The sequence below is a fragment of the Grampus griseus genome, assembly GCF_964374135.1.
Source record: "Grampus griseus genome assembly, chromosome: 6".
Classification (NCBI taxonomy): domain Eukaryota; kingdom Metazoa; phylum Chordata; class Mammalia; order Artiodactyla; family Delphinidae; genus Grampus; species Grampus griseus.
In genome coordinates, this window is record NC_139000.1 from 46537839 (window position 1) to 46562519 (window position 24681).

At 37.0% G+C, this 24681-nt stretch overlaps 1 protein-coding gene across 1 annotated transcript in view; it reads right to left on the reverse strand.

Moving 5' to 3' along the window:
- TMC1 (transmembrane channel like 1) overlaps positions 1 to 24681 on the reverse strand; it is a 134425-nt gene that overhangs the window by 72209 nt on the left and 37535 nt on the right. Inside the window, exons 3-5 of the mRNA XM_082657512.1 lie at positions 24366 to 24537; positions 19676 to 19804; positions 1240 to 1330 (exon numbers count right to left, since the gene is read on the reverse strand). Of these exons, the coding sequence (XP_082513638.1) occupies positions 1240 to 1330; positions 19676 to 19804; positions 24366 to 24537 (392 nt within the window). The remainder of the gene's footprint in view (positions 1 to 1239; positions 1331 to 19675; positions 19805 to 24365; positions 24538 to 24681) is intronic.

A 24681-nucleotide genomic window follows, 5' to 3' on the forward strand; every position in this document is an offset into this window, starting at 1 on the left:
AAAGGCATGGTGTTATAGGAAAAGGAAGAAGAAAAAGAATCATAAATTAGTTTTTATAAAAGATCTTCCTTCCATTTTACCCAACAATGTTGGGTTACCCATGATCAAGAGGACCACTAAGAAGAAGAATGAGAATGGGGCAGATAACTTTGCACATGTACAGATTATGCTGAGATAATGGGTGAGCTAGACAGACATGGGGAGCCTAAATAAGATTTGAGACAAGTCTGGAGTTTGAAAGATTACCTAGACCAGAAACAACCCAAATATTCATCTATAACAGAATGGATAAATAAATTACAGCATCTTCATACGATGGGATACAACACATAAATAAAAATGAACTATAACTCCCATGACATGAACATATCTCATGAAAATAACATTGCATCAAAGAAGCCAGAAACAAAAGCATAAATGCTATATGATTCCATTTATTTAAATTGTAAAAACAGACAAAACTAATCTATGATATATATGATGTATAAATATATATTACAGATCTATCTAAATATTTCATATTTAAGATATATGAACTTCAGTCACAAAACTCCCATCTTTATGGGAATATATTTAGCCTCAGGTGGTATAACATTTGTAAAGAGGAGATAATAATACCTACATACCTACTTTGCTGTGAGAATTAAATATGGAAAGATTTTTATATAAAGATTTAATTTTTATAGAAGGATTTAATTCAGTGCTTGGCACATAGTAAGTGCTAAATAAATGTTAGTTTCTTTTCTATCTTTTCCAAAGATCTATATTTATATTGGCATATCACTTGTTTTTTCTTCTTTTCTATCCAATCTACAGTTGATGTTCATGGTAGAGAACAGCTATATGGCCGTGTAACTTGTACACATTTTGAGAAAGAAACCTTGACCCAGAATCCCTTAACTCCCAGGGAATGAAAATGAAAGGGGCTCAACCTTTTACATTTGGAAGTGATAAAAGCACACAGGTCAGTCTTTTGCCATGAATCAATGTTTATCGACTTATTTTCATTTTAACTCCTTTAAAGAGCCTTTTAGGACCATTTTTTTTCTGAATCATCCCTTTCTCCAAATTTCAGTAACGCAGAATACTCTTTATCTACTGTATATGTACCTATGTATAGACATAACGTATAACATCTTTTTCACTCAGAACAGAACCAATTTTACCACCCCTCGGGGGCAACATGGCTTCTACTGAGCATAAATGGCACCAACCAAATTGAGCTAAGAAAATACTTACCTTGCCCATCATCATCTTAAATGCAAACCACCGTTTTCCTTTTCCTTTCCCAAGAGCCCCTTCATTTTCACTCACAAATTTTTTTGCTTCCCTGAGGAAATAAAACAAAATAAGGGGTGGGTGGTGGTGGGTTGAGATTAATACAGCATAAAGATAGTGGATATTTAATTTTATTAGGTCTACTGCCTGATTTCTTCTAGACACTTTCAAACCCTTAACAAGTGAATGTAAGCTGAATTTCCTAACCTTGGGACTTGTAATAGATGTTTAAGTTTTTTAATTCTGGTCAGAAAGAATGAGATATTTCAGTCTCACTGGAGTCATCAAAAAGCAAGGAATTTATGCTAAGTGTCAAAATAGAGAACCCTAGTTCTTCTCATTTCGACCACATATAAAATTGAATCTGAAATTTACTTCAGATTCTGGCAGTCGGAATGTTTATTTTAAAATACTTTCTTTCCTTCTTTTTTAAGGATTGCTTTTTTTAAAAAAATAGGGCAGGAAGTTTAGGACAAACTGACATAGAACACACTTATTGATCTGGTATTTAATCTTATAAAAGCGATTATGACTTAAAACAGAAAAACCATACTCTGTAAAGCAAATGGGGTTGAGAGAAGAGAAAAAAGGAAAGGAATACTTTTTGGCCTCACATTCTGAAAGGGCTTCAAATTTAAACTTTAACGCTATTCCCAAATATTTGTACTTTTACAGTAGTCACATTAGTGTCTTTGTGTTTGTGGTAAAAAGCATTAATTCATCAAAATGCATAAAGTGAACATGTTAAATATACAACTTTTGTAAACTTTTTAGTCATTTTTGCTATTGTTGTTTGTTTGAGATATGAAAAGAATTTTTAAAATAGAGGCAGTCCAGGCTTGCCTTGACCTCTCCAGGGCCATAAAATGCATAACCCAAGAGAACCAAGGGATAATCCAAACCTGGACATTGGTTCTACAGGTACAAAGCTGTCGTCAGTCGGGTGGCCCCTGGAATATGTGGTTTTACAGACAAGCCCCTTCAACACATGACTATAAATAAACAACACACAAAGTACTCTTTAAAAAGTGAAAAATGAAACTTCATCCTTAAGTTGGTGAAGGATTTTCTGTGTTCCTTAGTATCAATGCTAAACTCATGATTTTACAATACCCAGTGATGAAAACACCACGTCTGCTAACTTAGCTGATAACTAGAAAATGGTGCCCCATTACTCACCTGTGCATGTGCACCCACCCATGACCTGCCATAAAAACACAAGCACAACAGAGAAGATTCTCTTCAGTCATCAAACAGACTTCCCACATCATTTTCTTAATGGCAGGGACAATATCTTGTCCTTTTTGTATCTCTCACAGCACTGTTCACTACTTTGACCATAGGAGGTGTTTAGTAAACTGAAACCTTCTTGAAATAGACCTAAATGGCATAATTTGGATAGACAGAGACAAGGGAGTATCTAATAATTGTATTTTCCACATCAATTAATGCTTGAAGGAAAAATCATTCCTAGACTTTGGGATTGCACCCTTCCCTTGGGTCTTCTCAGAAACTTACTAGGACAGCTTTCTAGAAATGAAGATTTATTAGGCTGGCCTTGTCAAACACCCTGACATTTGACATGACTTCTGGGCTGTGAAGATTAATTGAAAAACAGTTTCTAGAACATTCTACACATTTTAAAATGTTCAATAAAGCCCCATCAACAAGTATAAGCTGAGCTCTCATGGCTGGGTTTTTAGATCCATGCAATCAAAAAACCGTTATCACAGTTAAGCTTTAACTATGTATTATAGAGATGATAAGACAGGAGTGAGTGTGGTACTTAGCAGACACTTTATAAAATGTTGAACTGATCTAACCTGAAAATCAAGTAACTCGAGTTCTAACCCAGACTCTGTGATTTGTCTCTATAACTTTGCCCATGTTTTTGTCACTCTCTGTACTCACGTTAAGGAGCATCCCACTTCTCAGAGGAAAGACTACTTGCTCAGGACTCGCACACACCTGAGCAAGCTCTGGCACAGTTTCCTTCAGTTACTGTGTAGCTTTTAACAGGTCAGGATTCTCAAACAAACAAACAAAAATTGGGCAATTGCTTCCCTGCTTGCTGGGGTGGTGGCGAGAATAAGATGAGACTATAGATGTGAATGTGTTGAAGGAATTATTACACTGTCAATTCCACTGTAACACTTGTTTTGAAACCAAGAATCTGTTCTAACATGATTGTTTTATATTACGGAACAATTTGAACATAACACAAATTTTGTGTTTGCTTACATGTGATTTTATCTACAAGAAACACTGGGTGAATACAAGAAAAAAACACATCCGTCTAAACCTAGCAGTATATATACAAAATGCACACACCTCATCAACCAGCTACTTCATGGCACCCCATGTGTTAGAAAAGTCACATCCATTCAGAGCTGGTGTTACAATGACCCTCCTTCCATGCTTCACAATAATTCACAAACTGCAATCTTGTCATTTCCACAAGTAAACTTCAGGTCTTTTTTAAGGTAAACTGCCATATTTATTGCAGTGTTTATGTATTTCTCAGCCATTAAACATGTGTAAAATGTTGCTACCATTTTCTTAAATTTCTATCTTTTTTTAATGTGTCACTGATGATGTTTCTGAATATTGTGCCCCATCCCCATTTTTCCTGCAAGCACTGTAGTTTTCATTACCCAATTTTTCATAGTGTAGAGATTTTTAGGAACCTATACATCATGTTATAGCAATTATTTGGCATCAAGAATTTTGAAGTTCATAAAACCAAGTATCACAGGAATTATCACATCATTCTCTATTATAATAAACATATATAAATGGAGGACCAAAAATTCTTCTTAGTAGTAAAATCAAAATTTGTTTTTCAAATGTAACAAGGTGACTATTTTATGGGGATATCCACTGCTCCTGATGATTAGCAGATAATTAGAGAACATCAGTTTGGCCTATTAGAATTAGATCACTTTCTAGCTGAGTGGCCAATTAGAAAACACGACGGCTCTAAGCAGACAGGAGTGTAAAGACATAGCTATTCTACTCCATATTTCTGACAAGATTTTAAATTTTGTGAGCTGATAATTATGTTACAGGAACATTAAACTAGCAAGATTTAAGACAGAGAGGGAAGTCAGGGTTATAACCAAATTTAAGTCACCACAAAATTAATTATAAATTCATTTAACAAATACAGAAACTTATTTTCATGGCATTCATAAGGTTTCTTAGCAGTTATTATAGATATATTTTCCTTTGGACAATCTAAACAAGTTTTTATTTTTTGTCTCTTAAATTGCCAATTTATCCCTGATACTAAGCATAGTTTCATACTTCTCTTCCAATTACTACCCTACCCCACCCTCAACACACATATCCTGAAGGTTTTCAAATGAAAGTCTGGACTTCACTCTACTCCACATAGTCACAAGTGCCCGAATGCCCTAACCCCTCCTCCATCCTTCAAGAGATCTTCCCCAAGTTTCATACCTAAGGGCTCCCTGACCAGCCATTCTAGAGCCTCCTGTTCCCCACTTCCCACCCTGGCCAAAATAACTACTAGACTCAACTCATCAGAAATCTAGGGGATGACTTTAAAACAAAGCCAGGGGTATGGGGTGGGCAGAGAATTGTTAAGCAAGAACAGATTCTTGATCCCCCTAATCTGATGCTCTTGGGATGTAAGAAAGCATTCTTGCACCTTTCCGGCCTAGAAGAGGGGATACTGGGGTGGAAGAGCTCAGTGAAAGAACACACCTTAACACTATTTTGGGGGCTGACCTTTACAATGAGCTGGCATGATTTCAGGATGGAAGAAAACTAGTATCACCCAATCCCATCCTCCCTGATAACACATTTCTTAACCAGAAGACAACATCTTTCACTGTGCTGTTAGAAACAAGATACAAAAAGAAACTAGTCAATATGGAGATAAACACTGACTGATACTTATCACACTAAAGTACCCATAACAGATGTCAGAATGCAAAAAAACAAAGAGCAGAGTCTTTGAAAACTAAAAAGCAACACATTTTCTTTATATTTTTCCTGTAGTGAGTCCATTTTCCTACCCATTTGTATTGATCTGGATAATTTAAAGGGATTTATCTACATGGCTAAAATGAAATAGGCTCTTGTGGATAAACTTTGACTAGCTGGTGGCCTCAAACCATCCAAATATCTGACTGAAAAATGTGTGTCATCCCCTTGAATTGCATTCAACAAAAGCTGCCTGCCAAGACTGTAATCCAGTCTCCAGTCTCAGAGCTCAAAGCCCTGGTACAATATGCACAGCTCTCTGAGCTGTAACCCCAGACCCAGGGATAAATAATTGAGCAAGGTCTATTTAATGACAATAATACCTGGCCTCATAATTTATTTATCAACCCCTTGTGCTGGTAATTAGAATAATAAGGTTTCATGGGCTTTCAAGAATGCTTTCACAGTTAGTTGAAGGAGCACGCTTTGGCCTAACTTACAAAAAAGATAATTTACCTATAACACATGATACAACACTGATGACACAAGGGATTTAGGACATGCTATGCTGCCTCTGACACATTCTCATCCCAGGAAACATGTTCTCATTTGGGTTAGGTTAAGTTGACTTTTCTTTCCTCTTGTTCTCAGTTTGATAGTATCATTGAGCAACCAACTTATTGCTCAAGTAAACAAAAGACTTTTCAAAACTGGTCTTTAAGGCAACTGTAATCAAAACTTGTGCTCATGAACATTACTTCCCAGTAAAGGGATCAGAAGAATGAAAGGTCTTTTCCTAATAAACAATGCAATTAAAAAAAAAATAGTTGACCAATTTAAATTGACTAAAAGTCAGAACTCTGACTTTTCCTAAAATATTACTGAGTAATTGAAAGAAAGTTGAGGAGGTAAGAAGACAGTCTAATATACAGAGATTGAAAATAAGGATTATAGGCCTTTCTAGATAATATAACTCCATAATTAGACTGGCAGAATTATTTTAAGTCATCCTAATACTGGAACTGAGAATTCAAAGCATGTGCTTTTATAACGGGGATGCTGGTGGCAGCAGTTATAATGGTTAAGATGCTCAGTTGTTTCATCTATAAAACAGAGACAGTAATAGCTATTCCACAGGGTTGTTGTATGCATTATAGGAAATAATGTATGTGATGTGTTTAGTAACAATGTATGTAATGCATCCATGGCAAACAGGAAAAGCACTATAAAGAGTAACTATTATTAATAGCAATAGTACTAACAGAGCTGACTTTAATTTTTATGCTGACTCTCCAAATTAAAAAGTTGAGCAAGGACTAGATACTTCCAGGCAAAACCCTGCAGAAAGCCAGTCCATTTCCCCTTAGATTGTGACCCTAGTGAGATGTGAGAATAGTGGGAATTGGTCTTGTTATCAAAAGAGCAGGAGAGAATTCAGCCTTACATCTGAGACCTGATGAGAGTGCCCAGGTGTCCGGCTGCAGAACCCCCGGCTATGATGCTGCCGGGGAGGAGGTATTGGTGGGTGCCAGCCCGAGTCCTGCTCCAGCCATGCTGTGCTGTTGCAGAGAGCTCAGGATGCTTGGACAGCTGGGGAGTCTGTGGTAAGAGACAAAAAGAGAGCTCTCTCCCTTGACTAGGACCACATTCTATTCAGTTCTGCGACCTGTATCTTACAACTGAGACACAGATTTGAGTCCTGGCTCTGTCACATACTAGCTGTGTGCTCTTGGGGAGATGTTGTTGATCCCAAGCTTTCTCGCCTATAAAATGTGACCAGCAACAGTAACAGCAATGACAGCTAGCATACTGAATGTTTGCCATAAGCCAGGCACTATTTTTGTCCATCATCTCCTTTAATCCCCACCAAATCCTGCAAGGTGGGAACTATTATTATACCCATTTCAGAGATGAGGAAACTGAGGATTAGAGCAGTAAAAGAAGTGTCCAAATTTACCCAAAGAGTAAGTGGCATAGCTCAGCTAGGAATTGAGCTCATATGTCCAGTTCTTCCCAGAATAACATCATTATTTACCTCATGGGATTGGTATAAGGACATGTAAAAGTTGAGACAACATAAACAAAGCAGTTCTTGGTATATCAGGGGTAAATGGTACTTTTGATTATCATTCAAAGACATTTATTATTTTTCTGGGCAATGTATATGATACACTGAGTAAAACTTCAGAATAAAGAATGATTTGTACACTACCTTTACAACTATGTAAAAATCGTGTGTGTCAATGGCCAAAGACTGGGCAATTATGCAAATAATTAGTTCCTCTATTTTCTAAAGTTATAGTACTATCATACAGTTTTGTTTACAGTAATAAAATATAGATTTTTATTTGTTTCAAGGCACTGTGCTGTATGAAGAAAAAAAAGAATGTGGCTCTATGCTTTTCTGTAAGGCATTTCTAATTCTATTAGAAAGCTAAGACATAGATAAATATTTAGGGCATCATCTAATTACTACCAAATGAATAAACAGTAAAATTAAGTGCTGAAAGATTCAGATGAGAGAGTGGGGTGGTTAGAAAGAACCTTGAACAAAAGGAGGATTCAGCTACATGGTCAACGTTGCAGGAAGGACGTTACAGCGCAGGGAAATGGTGTGAGCAGTGGTGAAGAGATGGAAATGCACCTGGGGTCTTCTGGTGGGTGATGAAGAAAACATTCTAAGTACTTTAGAGGAGGAGTTGGCATGCCCTGATGCCCAGTTAAGCAGTACAGAATTCACTCTGATCTCTATAAGGATCCATGGGCATTTTGTTAGCAGGAAATTGATAAGTGCAGTACAGTGTACTATATGAAAACTGTTGCAACAATGATGTGCAAGATGAATTAGAGGAAAACAGAATGAGAGGCTGGATGTAACTTGATTTCTAATGCCTTTATACAAGCTGTTTCCTCTTTCTGGAATGCCCTTCCCGTCTTCTCCACCTGTTCTCTTCCTTTCCATTTTCAGTTCAACAGCCAGGCCAACACTACAGCTCCTCCATAAGGTCTTTCCTGATTTTCCTTTCTAACACTCGCCTCCAGCCCCAGGTCAGGGTGATTTAACCTCTGACCTTCATGTAGTAATTACCTCATGTATTGTAGTTAACCCATGGTCCATTTCCACCACTGCACTGGGATTTCCTGAAAGCAAGGTCCATGTCTTTTGTTGTAATTTCCCAATATTTAATATAGCACCTGGCACAGAAGTGAGTTTCAACAAATGTTATTGCAATGAATGAACACCTAAAAGAAGACTAGATGATAATCTGGCTGTGGTTCCTAAACTACCTACACCTCAGAATCACCTGTGGGATCTTTTAACAGAATCACATGTGGGATCTTTTAAAAATTTCAAAGGCCAGGTGTCCCCATTCCCAGACCACTTAAGTCACAATCTCTAGGGGTGGGACATAGGCATCAGTACTTTTTAACATCCCTAAATGGTTCCAATTTGCAACTAGTTGAGGACCAAATTCGGAACTAAACCAAATATTATTTGTTGAGAGTAGTAAATTTAAGAGATTTTTACGTGGCCAAGCAAGTTGTTGGAGGTTTGGGCTAAAAAGCTACTATATCAAATATGATTAAATATGATTATTTTGGTGTCCCCCTGCATTGGTAATACTCTACATATTTTGAAGCTTGATAAATTTATTTTGGTGAATAACTTTATTTTTCAAGTCCCTAGCTCACTCTTTATCTTATATCCCTAAAGAGTAACTGACTGAAAACGTCTGAAACAATCTGAAAACAAGGAACAAAGAACAAGCAAAAATGTTGTCTGTATAGTCACATAACCTCTTACCCTATATATGTGGCTTATTTTGGTGTGCTTCCTTTTAATAGCACCACTTCATAGATTTCAGTTTAAAATATATATATATGGAGAGAGAGACAGAGAGAGAGCACCAAGACTTCTAAACATTTCATCAGCAATAAACATAACAATGATCTATCTGTGCACAAAGAGTTCTTAAGACAATTTTTTCATCAGCTCTGATGATATTCATGGAGATGTGTCAAAGCCAGCTGCTGGTGTTGGTAAATAACCAAAGCAAAGCTTGGGTAGGTCAAATCTGTATTAAGTTCAAAGTTACTACCCATAGAAATTCTCCAGACTTAGGATAACTTCTTTGTTCCCTGGACTATGAAACAATGCTAATTTTCATGGCTGGCTTAAATGTCAAATAAAAACTCAAACATATTTTAGTTGTACCCTAGAGGTCAGTCAAGCATCTCAGAGTAATTTTAGATGAATCAAGGGAGAAACAACATAGCTGGGCTTTAGTAGTTTAATAAAGAAAGAAAGCACACTAGATCCTCTTTCTACTTGCTTATTAAATCTTTTCCGAATTCGGCTCTACCTGGTTAATTTAAAAATCAATTTATGGTTAATAATTTTCCTTTGTATTATAATAGCAGGGAGAGGGGAAAGAAGACCATATAGATTTCCCCAGGAGCTAAAAGTTTCTGCTGAGTTTTAGATATTGGTCACAGCATAAACTGGTTTTCTGCCATACAAGGACACCAAAAAATTCTAAGATTTGTAATGTTGTCAGCAGAGACAATGTGCAACTAAGTTGCTATAAAGAATTCTTTCTCCATCTAAAACAATCTGTAATAGTAACTTCATTAATATCTCTCCAGATCTTATTAAGCTCTGTATCAAGGATTTTTTATTTTATTTTGATTTTTGTCTTTTGTTTTAATGAATCAATGAGCATGCAATTAACAACACTAATACCTAAAACAATACCCCTGAAAGTAGGGGTGGCATTACGTGGGCTGCAGAGTTCTAGGCCATATCCCTAAGACATCGAGGTATATCCCAGTCTATTGTTATTGCTTTGTTTTGAGCAGAAATGAGATTTAGGGAGAATGTGTCCTTAAAGCCACAAATGAATCGTAAGATCAAGAGCGGAAGAGTAACAAGAAAAGTTAAATCTAAAATCTTACCTCAACTATTCTCAACACCAAAAATTTGCAAAACGTCAATGTATCCTCTCCCTCCTTCACTGTGGGAAAATTATACTCAGAAGAAGGTGGAAATAGCACTGAAAATACAGATTGCTATACACAGATGTAAGAAGGACCTATCAAATTCTGATCAACAAGTAAATTAATTTTATTTCTATAATCTTTTCATTCTCCTTTTTACTTAGCCATTTTTTCTAAGTATTTATTGAGTGTGTTTTATGTTTTTAGCAGTGAGTTAAGTGTTTTGAAAAAACTAAAAGAAACATGTAGATTCCTTTCTGAAGCTTAAACTCCATTAAGAAAAAAGAGATATAGGCCCATAAAATTGTTACACAACAGTGCTAGGCAGCCTTGAAGTAAAAAGGGAGAGGGCCCTGGAGGCTTGAGAGCTTGTTGAAGACATTGTAGACGAGATAAGAATTAAACTGGACATTAAAAGGCTGATAAAATTGAGTAGGCAGAGAAAGGCATTCCAGGCATCGGTTTGCAGAAATTTCCTTAAGAAAGGAGATATTTCCACCATGAACCTCAAGTACAATCTCATATTCTTAGATATACTAACATTCATGGATTGGTAGACATACTGTGCTAATTTTGCTTGGTTCACGTGCATTCTAATCAAACATGTTTAATGAATCCTGAATACTGTGAAACAGAAGGATTCATGGGGCACTGCCTCAGAGTGAGAGGAGCCATTCTGCTTTGAAAGGTTTGGTAAAATATTTCTGCAAAACACCTGTGTCTTCATATTTAGCCCCTGGTCAACATTTCTAAGTATTGTGAAATATTTTTTTTCAAAATTTTGTGTGGTGATATTTAGGAATACCAAAAAGCCTTAGTTTTCTGTTAGAACAGTGTGTTCTGCCTTTTGAGCCAAGAGTGGGCAAGAAATTTAAAATGATGGCAGTTCAGTGAGCTCTGCGAATAATCAAGACTACCTGGTAAATTTAATCTCTTGCCACAAGATCAACTTAGATCTGGAGTCTCTCCTGAGCATTTGGCAACACAACTTAGGTGAGGTCACCCACAGAGCATATTATACTCCTATGTGAACTAGTCTTTCTGCTGAGTAGACTTGGAGTCTTACTATTTCACAGTTTCCTTCCATAGCCTCCCTTTTAAGCTTTCCCGATCACTGTGACCAACCACTGGTCAAGAAACACTATAATAGTGAGTTCATAAAATATAAAACTTAATTCAGCCAAAGAATCATGTATCTTTTTTTTTTTTTTTTTTTTGCGGTAGACGGGCCTCTCACTGCTGTGGCCTCTCCCGTTGTGGAGCACAGGCTCCGGACTCACAGGCCCAGCGGCCATGGCTCACGGGCCCAGCCGCTCCACAGCATGTGGGATCCTCCTGGACCGGGGCACGAACCTGTGTCTCCTGCATCGGCAGGCAGACTCTCAACCACTGCACCACCAGGGAAGCCCAAGAATCACGTATCTTTTATAGATATTTGAGGGTAAATATGTATGTATATGTATAGTAGTATATACATATATATGTGTGTATATATATTACAAAATCATAATTAATATGACTCTTTGAAAGAAGTGATTTATATTTAACTTAAAAGTTTCTAATTTTCAGGACAGAGGGAATCTTAGACACATTATATTGAATATGGAAAACTATTCCCCTTTCTTCAGCTCATCTAATTTTTTATGATATTCTAATATAATATTCTCGAAGCTTTACTTTCAGTATATGCATTTTAATAAGGTGTAACCATTTTTATTCTATAGCAACAAGCTTGAGTCCCCCGAAGTAGTGTTCTACTTGCCATTTCTTGGTTATATACATAAAAATGTCTTCAAAAATACCTTGCTTATTCTCTTATTATAAACATGATAAATTTAAGGGTTATCTTCATAATTAGTACCTTATCTGAGATCTGTATGATACTTTCCCAAAACAACAAGGATAAACTTCTCAAACTAAGCTTATTTTGTGCTTATCATCTGCACATTTGCTTTCTTTTTACTGTTAATGTAGTATGTCAAATATATTTAAAAGTATTCCTAAATAACTTGAAGTCATAATTAATGAATTTCTCCTTTTAATCAGTTTTCAAAGATCATATATTTATGGATAGTCTAATAACAAGTTGTGAAAAATAGCTATCACTGACAGCTAAAATTCTAAAGAGTGCAAGTTAGGTAAGCTGCTGTTTATCAAAAATTTTTGGAGGCTAGGATACTTTGGCAAGCTGGGGAAATTAATTCAGTGTGGCTTACCATATGTGATACATTGACTGATAATACTTGAGAAAGTAGTGTATAATGAAATGCAATTAAGAAGAAGATGATATATAAGAAGGTGTAGAAAATGATTACTATGTGACAGGCATCATTCTAAGTGCTGTAGGTCTATTAAATGATTTAATCCTCTCAGGAACTTTATGAAGTTCTACTACTTTTATCCCCATTTATAGAGGATAAACTCAAGGATGCAGAGGTTAAGAAAATTGTCTAAGGTCACAGCATAATGCTTGATACCTAGGGGACTCTTATTAAACAGTAGAAAAATTGGATGTCAATGTTACATTTTGATCAACAAAATTCAGCTGTACTAATTGCCTACAGACTCTCCATTCTTTGGATGAGAAAATGAATGTACCCAAGATACCTGTAATGTACAAGAACTAAAGGTCTCTGCTTTGGTTGAGTTTTTGGTGAATACACACTTCAAATGATTGAAGTGTGTATTAGTGGATGAGTATACACGCTTAAAAGTCCTCTTGTGTGGAATCCCTCATTCCTTCACAGTGGCAGATGAAGTAAGGCCTTTTTGAACTAAAGTTGAAATCACAATTCTTGCCTGTGAATTATATTAGCTTCCCCTACCAAAAAAGAAGAGAAAAGAAAACCAAAAAGCAGTGTCGAAGGACGAAGAAAGTTTGAGTAAGGAAGGATGTTACCTTAAGGACTAGGTGACACTTTCAAGCACCTGTTTAAAAGTAAATGAAATTCTAAGAGTAACTTTCTTGGCTTTACTGGGTGTTTCATTAATAAATCACCAGGCCTAGTCTGCCAATGGACAATTCCTGGGAACTTGGGTCAGGGTGCTACAAAGCTCAGAAATTAAAGCAGGCAGTATAATAGCTAAATAAACATCTTCTTCATCAAAATAAATCATTTTAAAATGGCTTTTACCCAAGAGCCATTTCCATGCAAAAGTATATTGGAGTATGTACTTCCACACCCTAATCTGTAAACTCATGGAATGATAGAACTGCTCCATCCCTAAAATAAGTTTCCTTAAATATCCAATTAAGTGGGTTTCTTAAAGCTATTTCTTATGTTAATAGGCACAGAAGCATTTTTTTCTTCAAATGAATGCTTTATATGGAAGTACACTGTACAGAAAAGAAAAACCACAGGTCTCCTCTGCTTGATGCTGACATGTGGCCAAGCAGTCCTCCCTCTGACCTCTGCCTCCTTTGCCCTTTATAAAGGGACTTCACCAAACTTAAACTCTGAGGACAGCACTTTGAAAATTACGGGCCTACAATCCAGTCCTTTTATTTTATAAATAAATAAACTGAGGCTCAGAGAGGTAAAGTTAGAAATTAGAGCTTAGAGCAGAGTCCAATCTCTTAATTTTCAATCCAAAACCTATTCCACTATAACAAAATAAAGTAGTTGTTTATTTAGGTTAAGTGATGAGGGCTTTTAATCTACCACATAGAATGTTCTGATATAGTCAAAGGTTTTAGTTTTCAGGATGACTAATAAGTAAATCTCTCATTTTCCATCCAGGTGTTTTATTTCACCTATGGTGGCTGGTACATTAGTGCAGCCACTTTTATAGGTAGGAAAGATCTATTCATCCAACTTCTGAGTTAAATCCATTAAAAACTTAAACACAGATTAAGCTAAAAATCCTTGCTGTTGGATATTTTTCAGTTAGATAACTAATAAAAAATAGGAACGACCTTCAAATAATTGGAAAATCCACTACTCTTTCCCTTTTCCTAGGCCTGACCCACACATATTCTCACCCATTCAATAAACAGTCCACAGAATAGAATATTCTGCTTAATGAAGTTTTCTGATTCATTGAAGAAAGGGATGAAGAAAGGGATGCTCAATCCTGACCGTACATTAATGACTTTTAGAGTAAAATCCTGACCGTACATTAATGACTTTTAGAGTAAAACTAAAAATACACATTCCTGATCTGGGTCAGACACCCCTGCCCCTCCACCCAGAGATTTTTATTCAGTAGGTTTAAAGATACATGAATGTTTGAACCTGTATCAATACACAGGAAAACATACATTGAAAAACACCATTCCACAGTGAAGGTGGAAATGAGGTGGCTTCTCTTCAGCCCTAAGGAGCCAATTCTGCTGCCTCAAAAATGCTGAGCTCGGGCTTCCCTGGTGGCGCAGTGTTTGAGAGTCCGCCTGCCGATGCAGGGGACACGGGTTCGTGCCCCGGTCCGGGAAGATCCCACATGCCGCGGAGCGGCTGGGCCCGTGAGCCATGGCCGCTGAGCCTGCGGGTCCGGAGCCTGTGCTCCGCAACGGGAGAGGCCACAACAGTGAGAGGCCCGCGTACGGCAAAAAAAAAAAAAAAAAAAAAAAAAAAAAAAAAAAAAAAATGCTGAGCTCCAGTTCCTAAACCATGTTTGAGAGTCCATATGGATTTACAACCCATTCTTTGAGGTTCGTGCCTATGTATTTACTGCTTATATTAACCAATGTTTGACCCTCAGCCCTGAGAATGCTCAAGTTCCTAGTGGTAGATAATCTTTCAAAATATGAGAACTACCCCTGAGTCTCCCACAGCATCCTCAGATCCATAAGCTACCATTCCTGAGGCTTTACTCTAAAACATATCTTAAAACCTTGACCCTCTGTAAATTCTGTTTTAGAAGTTTCACAAGTTTTTCAGAGTCCAGAGCCAGATGGGAAGCCTCAGAACCTAGATACAGATCCAAACCTGTGATGAAAATATCTGCTCCAGTTATATTGAGCCTAGTGCCTTGGATTCCATAGACTTAGCCAGAAGTGATGATTGGAGGCTACTTCTGGGAATAACATAATCCTTAGACACACTCTCTCAGAGTATGATGTCTCTGAATGGAATAAAAGGGTGGGAGGAAAGCTGCCTGACTCCCATGTTTTAGTAACACTGGGGTAGAGAACCTTTACTGCATGTTCTAAGAAGTACTGACCACTATCTAATATGTGATAGGAACCTGTGGGGGAGAAGCTCAGTACAGCATTCAGAAACCTACGAAGGGAGACAGGTCGGGCACTGTAGTACCAACGACTTTATCACAGAGGCTGAAACCAAGAGAATCAGGTTGACCATGGCCAATGGTACCAGCTGTGCAGAATACTGCAAAGCCACAAAGCAGGAGCCATTTCTGGCTGTGGAGAATCATCCCAAGACAGTGAGCATTGCTGACAGGTGAGAAGCCATAGTTGTTTCTTCTCTGGGCCTAAATCTGTGCTTCCATTCTGCGAACTGGCTTTCACTCCAACTTTCTGAATCACTGTCTTGATAGCATGCCTAACTTGCTCCCCAGCTACAGGGGTAAGAGGCAGCAAACTTGAATGCTTATAAGGTCCAGACAAGGAGCGTGAATAAGAGATGTGGCTTGTTTGGGAGCTGTGCACACTGAAGACGGAGTGCCCTGTTAGTAGGGGACAGCAATTGCTTAGCCCCAGCTATTATTTTCATGTAGGAATGGGGACCAGATTTTCTTCTTATCCAGGAGAAGCTGAACATCTGGATTTTTAAAATCTGAAATCTCCCACTTTTTAAAATTTAACAACAAAGAAAAAACATTTTTATAAAAATATACACCCCCAGATGATTAAAATGGTAAATTTTATGTTATGTATATTTAATCACAAGTTTTAAAAAAACAATAAAAGAAAAAGAAACAAAAAGCATGTGGGCCAAATAAAAACCACCTATAGTCTAGATTCAGCGGCAGACTCCCCATCTTCAACCTCTGCCCTAGTAATAGGTCATGGTATTGCCCTTCCTTCCATCCCAACCCTTATCTCTCCCCGCCTCTAAAAATGGCTTTATCCCTGGACTCCAGCCTAAGGCCCCAGGACCTGGAATCTGCCACAAGATTACCCTGTGGGTACGTTTTGGAAGATCTGAAAGCGGCTGACCGTGGATTCTGCCAAACTGTCAAGATACCCTCTTTTCTTTGTTGGAGCATCAAAATCAGTTGTCCATCCAGACTGCTATACCAATGTGCCACCATCCCCCAAGGCTCCTGGGGTTGCCTATGGCTAAGTCTGCTCCCACCTAGTCCTGCCAGGTCCTGTACCCTTCCCATCTCTCCTGTCATACTGCAGGGAATCAGACAACACTGAGTCTGTCCTGAGATGAAATAATAATTACAACTTGTGTTTCCCAGCTTTGTGCTATGTTCTGGCACCCTGCTAAGTGTTTCATATGAAATAACTCACTTTATGATTCCAATAGCCCTGTAAATTAGTAAAATTTCATAAGAAACCCAAGGTCAGAGGGCTACACAATTCATTCAAATTTGCACAGGTGGAAGATCTGAGATTCAAACTTAAGACTGAAACCCATCCCTTCTTCACTGCCCTATATGGAAGATGCAGGCAAAGAAGAGTGAGGGGGTATTTCTACACCTCCACGCAGGTGGAAAGGGAGGATATATTGCTTGGCATTTTAATGCAGTTTCACACCACACTTTGACAGTTCACAATATTATCACTTTCCAATTTTACAACTTTCTATATACAGTTACCTGTGGTTCCCAGGTTTGGGAATTTCATGGTCAGCAATATTTCAAAACATATTGGGTAGGCCAAAAAGTTCATTCGGTTTTTTCTGTAAGATGGCTCTAGCAGCACTTAGTTGTCTTTAATTTCATTTGAAACAATTTTGTTAGATTGTATGTAACAGCTGTCATATCAGCATGCATTAAAAAAAAGTATCAAAATTAGTGAGTTTTTGTGTAGCCATTTTAATACTGAAGATGGAAGAAAAAAGCAACATTTTCAGTATATCAGGCTTTATTATTTCAAGAAAGGTAAAAATGCAAGCGAAACACACAAAAATATTTGTGCTGTGTATGGAGAAGGTGCTGTGACTGATCGAATGTGTCAAAACTGGTTTGCAAAGTTTCGTGCTGGAGATTTCTCGCTGGCCAAGGCTCCATGGTCAGATAAACCAGTTGAAGTTGATAGCGATCAAATAGAAACAATAATTGAGAACAATCAACTTTATACCATGCAGGAGATAGCCGACATACTCAAAATATCCAAATCAAGCGCTGAAAGTCATTTGCACCAGCTTGGTTATGTGAATCGCTTTGACGTTTGGGTTCCAAGTAAGTTAAGCGAAAAAAACCTTCTTGACCATATTTCCACATGCGATTCTCTACTGAAACATAATGAAAACATTCCATTTTTAAAACAAATTGTGACAGGAGATGAAGAGGTACAACGATGTGGAATGGAAGAGATAGTGGGGCAAGCGAAATGAACCACGACCAACCACACCAAAGGCCGGTCTTTATCCAAAGAAGCTGATGTTGTGTATATGGTGGGATTGGAAGGGAGTCCTCTATTATGAGCTCCTTCCGGAAAACCGAACAATTAATTCCAACAAGTACTGCTCCCAATTAGACCAACTGAAAGCAGCACTCCATGAAAAGTATCCAGAATTAGTCAACAGAAAATGCATGATCTTTCATCAGGGTAACGCAAGGCCACATGTTTCTTTGATGACCAGGCAAAAACTGTTACAGCTTGGCTGGGAAGTTCTGATTCATCTGCCACATTCACCAGACATTGCACCTTCGGATTTCCATTTATTTTGGTCTTTACAAAATTCTCTTAATGGAAAAAAGTTCAGTTCCCTGGAAGACTGTAAAAGGTACCTGGAACAGTTCTTTGCTCAAAAAGGTAAGTTTTGGGAAGATGGAATTATGAAGTTGTCTGAAAAATGGCAGAAGGTAGTGGAACAAAAGGGTGAATACGTTGTCCAATAAAGTTCTTGGTGAAAATAAAAAATGTGTCTTTTATTTTTACTTAAAATACCGAGGACAATTTTTGGCCCACCCAATATTTTGGGAAACAATATAAGGTTACCAAACTTCTATTTTGCCAAGTAAGGGTGTTTCCTAAACCTATCATTTAGCATCATTATTACTTCATTAAATGAAAACTACTTTGACACACACACACACACGTGCATATGCACATACATTAATAGCTTCATGGAATCAGAAACACTACTTGTCTTTGCCTTCATTTATGGCTGGTGTACAAGCACATGCATAAGTAGTTCCCAGCCTACAGTTGTGTGGTGTTCCAAAAGCTTTCTGGGAAGACCACTGTTTGGAACTTGGAAACCTTATTCCATGAAATAAAGCAATAACATTAGAAATGATGCCTAGGTTCCCACCTCATAGGGTAAACCTGGAATATCTTGTTTTATTTTGGATATGAGGTAACTGAGGCCCCAGAAGTTTAAGCCAGTTTCTTAAATAACACACAAGCTCTTGCAGAGCCAGGATTAGTAGTGGATTATCCTGATAGCTGCTTCAGTTTTTTTCATTACCAGAGACAAAAAGACTTTAACATTATTATAGATACACTATAATGTTTAACGTTATTAGTTAAATAGGCTTGTGGAGGAATAGCTTTGGAAATTTATCACTGTTTATAAAAATTGTTCTGTGTACAAAATGCAATCTGTATCACATCTGTGAGATGCAAACATGGCTGTTATCACAGACATGGTCCCTTTTATTCATGCCCCACTTCCCCAAACCACCATGCAAAGAAATATAGTGTGATCCTCAGAGGCGAATCTGCTTCCAATCCCAAAAGGGAAAGGGATAAACATTTGACTTTTCTTATCAGGAGTTTATAAATCTATGTGTCTCTGAGTGTGTCAAGACTCAACAAAAGAGTGAAATTGGGTCGCTTACATGTTACCAGGGAATAGCTATTAGCGTAATCCTTAACTGGAATCCCGTTTACTCTTCTGTTTGCTTAGCATCCTCCCTGTGCTTTAATAAAAGCTGTCACATGAATATATCATTTGAGGCTGGAACCCTGCAGAGAAACTAGAGTGTGCAATCCAACAAACTTGTAAAATTCAAATATATTATCTCCTTCAGAGAGATAGTAATGTATGTATTAAACTAAGAAAATTCTCAGTTCAAGGAACAAATGATTAAAAGTGATCTGAGATTGTAAGACTCCAAATAATGAATTTAATCATGATTTTCTTTTATAATCATTAGCCCAGCCTCTCTAGTGATATGATATATGTTAACTATATGATAGGTAACATATATGTTATATATGACCATGAAAATTATATATAATGAGTATTATATATATGATGTATCACATATAGTATTATCTATAATATATAGGTAATACTCAGAGAATTTGGGAGATCAATAGCAGGGAAAATGTTTCTAATTTTGAAAAGTGGCACCATACTTGAGAACTTCAATTTTCTTTTCCATTTTCCAAGGCTTGCATTTGACAGTAGCAATCGTTTGTCTATTCTCATCTAACTCTGCCTTCAATCTTTCCAATTCCTCTTCATCAATTTCTTCTTCTTCTTCCCTTAAAACAAAAAACAAACAAAAAAAACCCTCCTTTAGTAAAGTTAAGTTTTGCTTGACTTCCAAACTTAAAGAATGCTATGAGATACTCAGATGATCAATGTATAGCAACTTGACTATATATGGTGTGTGCTGAGATCCACAAGCCTTAGTGCTTGTATCTGAACAGTGATGCAGGATTTCTGGAAATATAACTTTAAACAATAGTGTTTACATTCTGAAGTACTGAAACCATTTTATGTCCACAGTCTCAAATTCTCAGAACTAGAAAATGTGTGGAAACAGTTACAGATCTATCAATATATTTTCTTCTCTTCTTTGTTCCCCTGTACACCTTCCCCCACCAATTCTACATTTCATTTAAAAACTTTATTTTTCAACAAGGATAGTAAATTAGAGGTGAGCATGTCTTTGAAGTGCCCTTAAAAAATTTGTTAGCCCTGTCTCGAGAGAAAGAGAAAAACTGAAATAGGAAAAAATTTAAAAATCTATTCCTCAAAGGTAACTTTAATCTGTTAATTAAACTCAAAACTTCAATTGATAAAATTCAACTTGAAGTATATTTGACAGAAGTGAATCCTTTGAAGAGGCCTTCAAAGGAATTTAGTTTCTTACTGAGCAAATGAGATGTATCTTTTCTTTTCTGTGTTCCTAGTATTGCAAAAATATCAAAGGGTCCAAAACTCAAAGAAAACAAAATCTAAACATGAACAACGTGATTTTTAAATTGAGGAATGTAATGGCCTATTGCAGAGATCCTTTTTTTTTTTTTGGTAATAGATTGTTTCAGTTATGAGCTGTTGTTGCTTAACTTCAAATTTACCCTTCTATACTTAATATTGTGATGCTGTGGCTGTGACTCTGTAGGGTACATTTCTGGTTTGTCAGTTGGCTCATTTTTCGGCTGCCCATAGAAGACACTAAGAAGGGACTAGGTCTTTCCTTTCTTTGGTTTCCTGTTTGCTTCCTGTGGTGATGTTTACTCTTTAGTGATGCTTCTTCACCCCAAGAGCTGCAGGGCCTTCCCATAGCTGCAGGTGAAACTAGTTTCCGACTTTTCCAACACTAGCAGAACCAGCTTCATCATTCTCCCAGTAGACACCAGCACCACTTGAGCATCGCCCCCCTCTGCAATAGTTTCAGCTCCGTGGGTCTCTCCTCTATGCTTTTAAGTTTTAATTCCAACCTCTTTCCGTTGTTCCTCCAGCCCCTAGTATGCTATTTGCTTCCTATAGTTGCTGTCACCACGATACTTCGTGTTCTCTTTCACCTTTCCAGTAACCTAGTTAGCAATTATTTATATCTACTAAACAGTCCTCTTATTAAATACTCTCTCTTCAATTAACTGTTGGAGTTTCTTTCTCCTAACTAGACCCTGACTGACAAAAAAAATGTAATCTGACTCAGTGTTAGTCAGAAACATATTTTGTTGTTCACTAAACTCATGACCACACATAGTAGGGCTATGGCAAAAGATGTTTTGGAAAGTTTCAGCTGAATAATAGGAGGACATACCCATAATTTTACAGCCCATCTTATAAAATGACTTCGCAATCTCCTTTCTTTCCTACCAATCCAGAGTTTTTAATCAGGTCATGATTACCGAAACAAAAATTTAAATTAACCCTCTAAAATACACTTGTCGTAGATACTTTGTGTTTTTTTGACCGATGCAGACATTTTGCTTAGAATAGTAATCCTGGTTCGAGATAACTATGGAAATACCTTCCACTAAGATACAACTCTGATTGCCATTAGGTTGTTTCTATTTTAATTATTTGATATTTATTATATAAAATCCTATGGTGCTGTACAACCATAATAAAATACTCACAAAGAATGAAAGAACGATCTATTTGATGTTTGGATTTACCATGTAACTAAAGCTTATTTCTCTACATTTCTCTACATTCCTAACATTAATTACGTAGTTTCCTGCTATCTTAAACCCAGTACTTTGTATGTTTAACATATTCAAATTCTATGATTCCTTCAAAAATGATATGAAATGTCTTCAATACCCTTTTCTGATTATCCCTATGAGAATACTTTTCTCTAAGACTCTAAATCACTTTGTACTTCTCTGGCACATTTATACTGTCTTATTTCATAATAATTTGTGTCTAAGTGGCCTCTCCCTTACTATATTATGAATTTCTAGAGAATGCAGGCAATTGCATAATCATATCCATATCTTCCAAAGAAATTAGCAAATTATCTTCCACAGAAGTGGAGCTGGATAAATATTTATTGAATAAATGTTTATGTACAGAGTTTTTCTGTATATTGGATTACCATCAAATATACTAAAATATAACAATGTCTTCCAAGATTAGAATGTTATGGAAAGACATTTATTCCTACACTAAATGATCTTAGACTGGTATATTTTTAAAGTCTTTGTTGTTAATTGTTGACTGCTCCAGGAAGATCATGCTGTGCTACAAGGTATAGCTGTTGCCGGCTAAGTTACCTTCAAATATGCAGGTAATTAAAATATTACATTTTTGCATAATTAAAATATGATAATGCATAACTAAAACACTGTATTACAGGGAAACTGCTTTTCTAGGAACCACTCAAAGAAAGCACTAATCATATTAAAAGGGCATAGCACTGACATGCTTTATCTTCTAAAATTTAGGGCTAATCTGTGTAAGAATGGCTTTCTATCTTAGGTTTGATTTATTTAAACAACAGTTGTTAGGAAAAAGGAGGTATAACGTGCTGAATTTCTCAGTGCTATGAACATATTACTTACTCACTTAAAACTGGGTCAAGAAAAGCCTGTAATATTATTAGAAATACTCCAAAATGCCAAACGAGGCAGTGTTTTTTAACCAACTCCAAAGACGGTTAACATTACAACCTTGGATTTAGTTGGCTCTGTGGAGAAGTGGGGAGGGAGGGAACCAGGGGTGATTCTGGCTTCTCAGAATCAGGATGAGAGTAGGATCAGCTAAGGACAGACACTTTCACTGGGACAAGACTGCCCCAAGTAACAGGGGCCAAGACCCAGTTGATTCATATGGTCCTATTTCTAGAGGTTGAACACTGACGTGAGGGCCTTGAACAGACCAGGAGACAAGAGGAATTCCCACCCAAGTCATCTTTTAAAAAGGACATCTCTGAGGCACAAGTGGAGAGGAAAAGCAAATTGTGGAACACAACCTATATCATGCATATGTCTATTGGTGATGTTTTCTCAATGAAATACCACTGTCAGAAGGCATAAGCTTTGCTAGTAGGAAATATTACTACATAATAATAGCAATAACAATCACAATAAGACATGGAACTTAAAAGGATGTTCTGTTTTTGAAAAGAACAAAGCAGAAAAATACTTGAAAGGACGATAGACATAAAAAATGCCAGAGTCAAAACGTAAAGCAGGTGATGTCTTAGTATTCAAAGAAAAGAAAGAGGAGGAACTTGGGGAGGAGAAGGAGAAAAAGGAAGAAGAGAAAGAAGAGGAAGAGAGAGATTTAAAAACTTAAATCAACAAAAATATAATGAAGAAATGGGTAGGGCTACTCTTATTTTAAAAAGAACCATCGTCTATTAATGCTAAGCTTCTCTACCTGACAAAATGTTCACATAGTTGTATTTAATTACAATTTCTTATGAAGAGGAAAATAATAGCTTGTTATTGAGTACTGCAATGTGTCATCTTGGGAGGCTATCTTGGAAAGTTCCTCACCATTTAAAGTCTTAGGACTGTTTCAGAGGAGATCCCATCACCTCATGGTGATTCCCATGCCCCACCTGGGGTGGCAGAGGAGCTATTCTCTTAAATCCTTTCCAAGGGGTCTAGGTTTTCTATTAGTAAATGTGTTTTACATGCACACTTTTCCTACCTGCCTGCCATCTGCAATTTTCCAGAAAGCAAAGACTAGAAAATTATTTTCTTGGATTTTTTCCTAAACAGCATTTAATATATTATTCTACACAAAGACAGCACTCAGAAAAACGTTGGCCTGGTAGAACTGAAAGACAAAGGGTTATATTAAAAAGGAAATGACAATCCCAATCCTTTGTAAAGGGACAGATAGTTAATATTTTAGACTTTGGGAGCTATATACAGCTCTGTCCCATATTCCTCTTTGTTTTTTTTTTAAATTACAGTTTTATTAAAACTGTAAGAACCATTCTTAGCCCTTGGGTTGGAATTAACCATGGTTGGCCAACCCCTGCTCTGTAAGATAAGTGATTTGGGTTCATTGTTAAGGAGTTTTTCACTTAACTTCAGTAACGATGCACTTAACTAATGGGATAACTTTAAAATATTTAAATTAACTAAATATGTCAATGACCTATGACAATTCAGATCTCTCATAAGGGAATTTCTCATAAGTCCATTCTTAATATATATTCATTTTACAATTCTATTTTAATGTCAAAATACATTTAACTAAGTGGAGTAAAATGGCAGATGAAGCCTGTTTTTCTGAAAGTAGGTTTAATTACCAATTTTAAGGCCAGGGAGTGCCTAAAGGGAGTGGTCGTCTTTCAGCATCAGGCACTTCTGAATGAGAAGCAATTTCAGATAAGAACTAACTTACTCTCCTCTCCTCATCCTCCTCCTTCTCTCTTTTTCTCTGGCCTTCCTCGTTTCTTCATCCTCTGGTTCAGGTTCTGGGTCATCTTCATTGATGACATCTCTGGTCCGTTTCCTCTTTGGTCTCATGCTCTCTCTTCGAGGTAGTTTGTCTTCCTCCTCCTCTTCCTCTTCACCTAAACACAGCAGTTAATGCTTCAGTGAGCAGTATCAGAAAAGTGCTCTCCCACTACCAAATGTATTCTTACTTTTTAATTATCATTGTCACACATCTGAGACCATAATCCAGCAATTTGTCATATCAAGATAAGACGCACCAT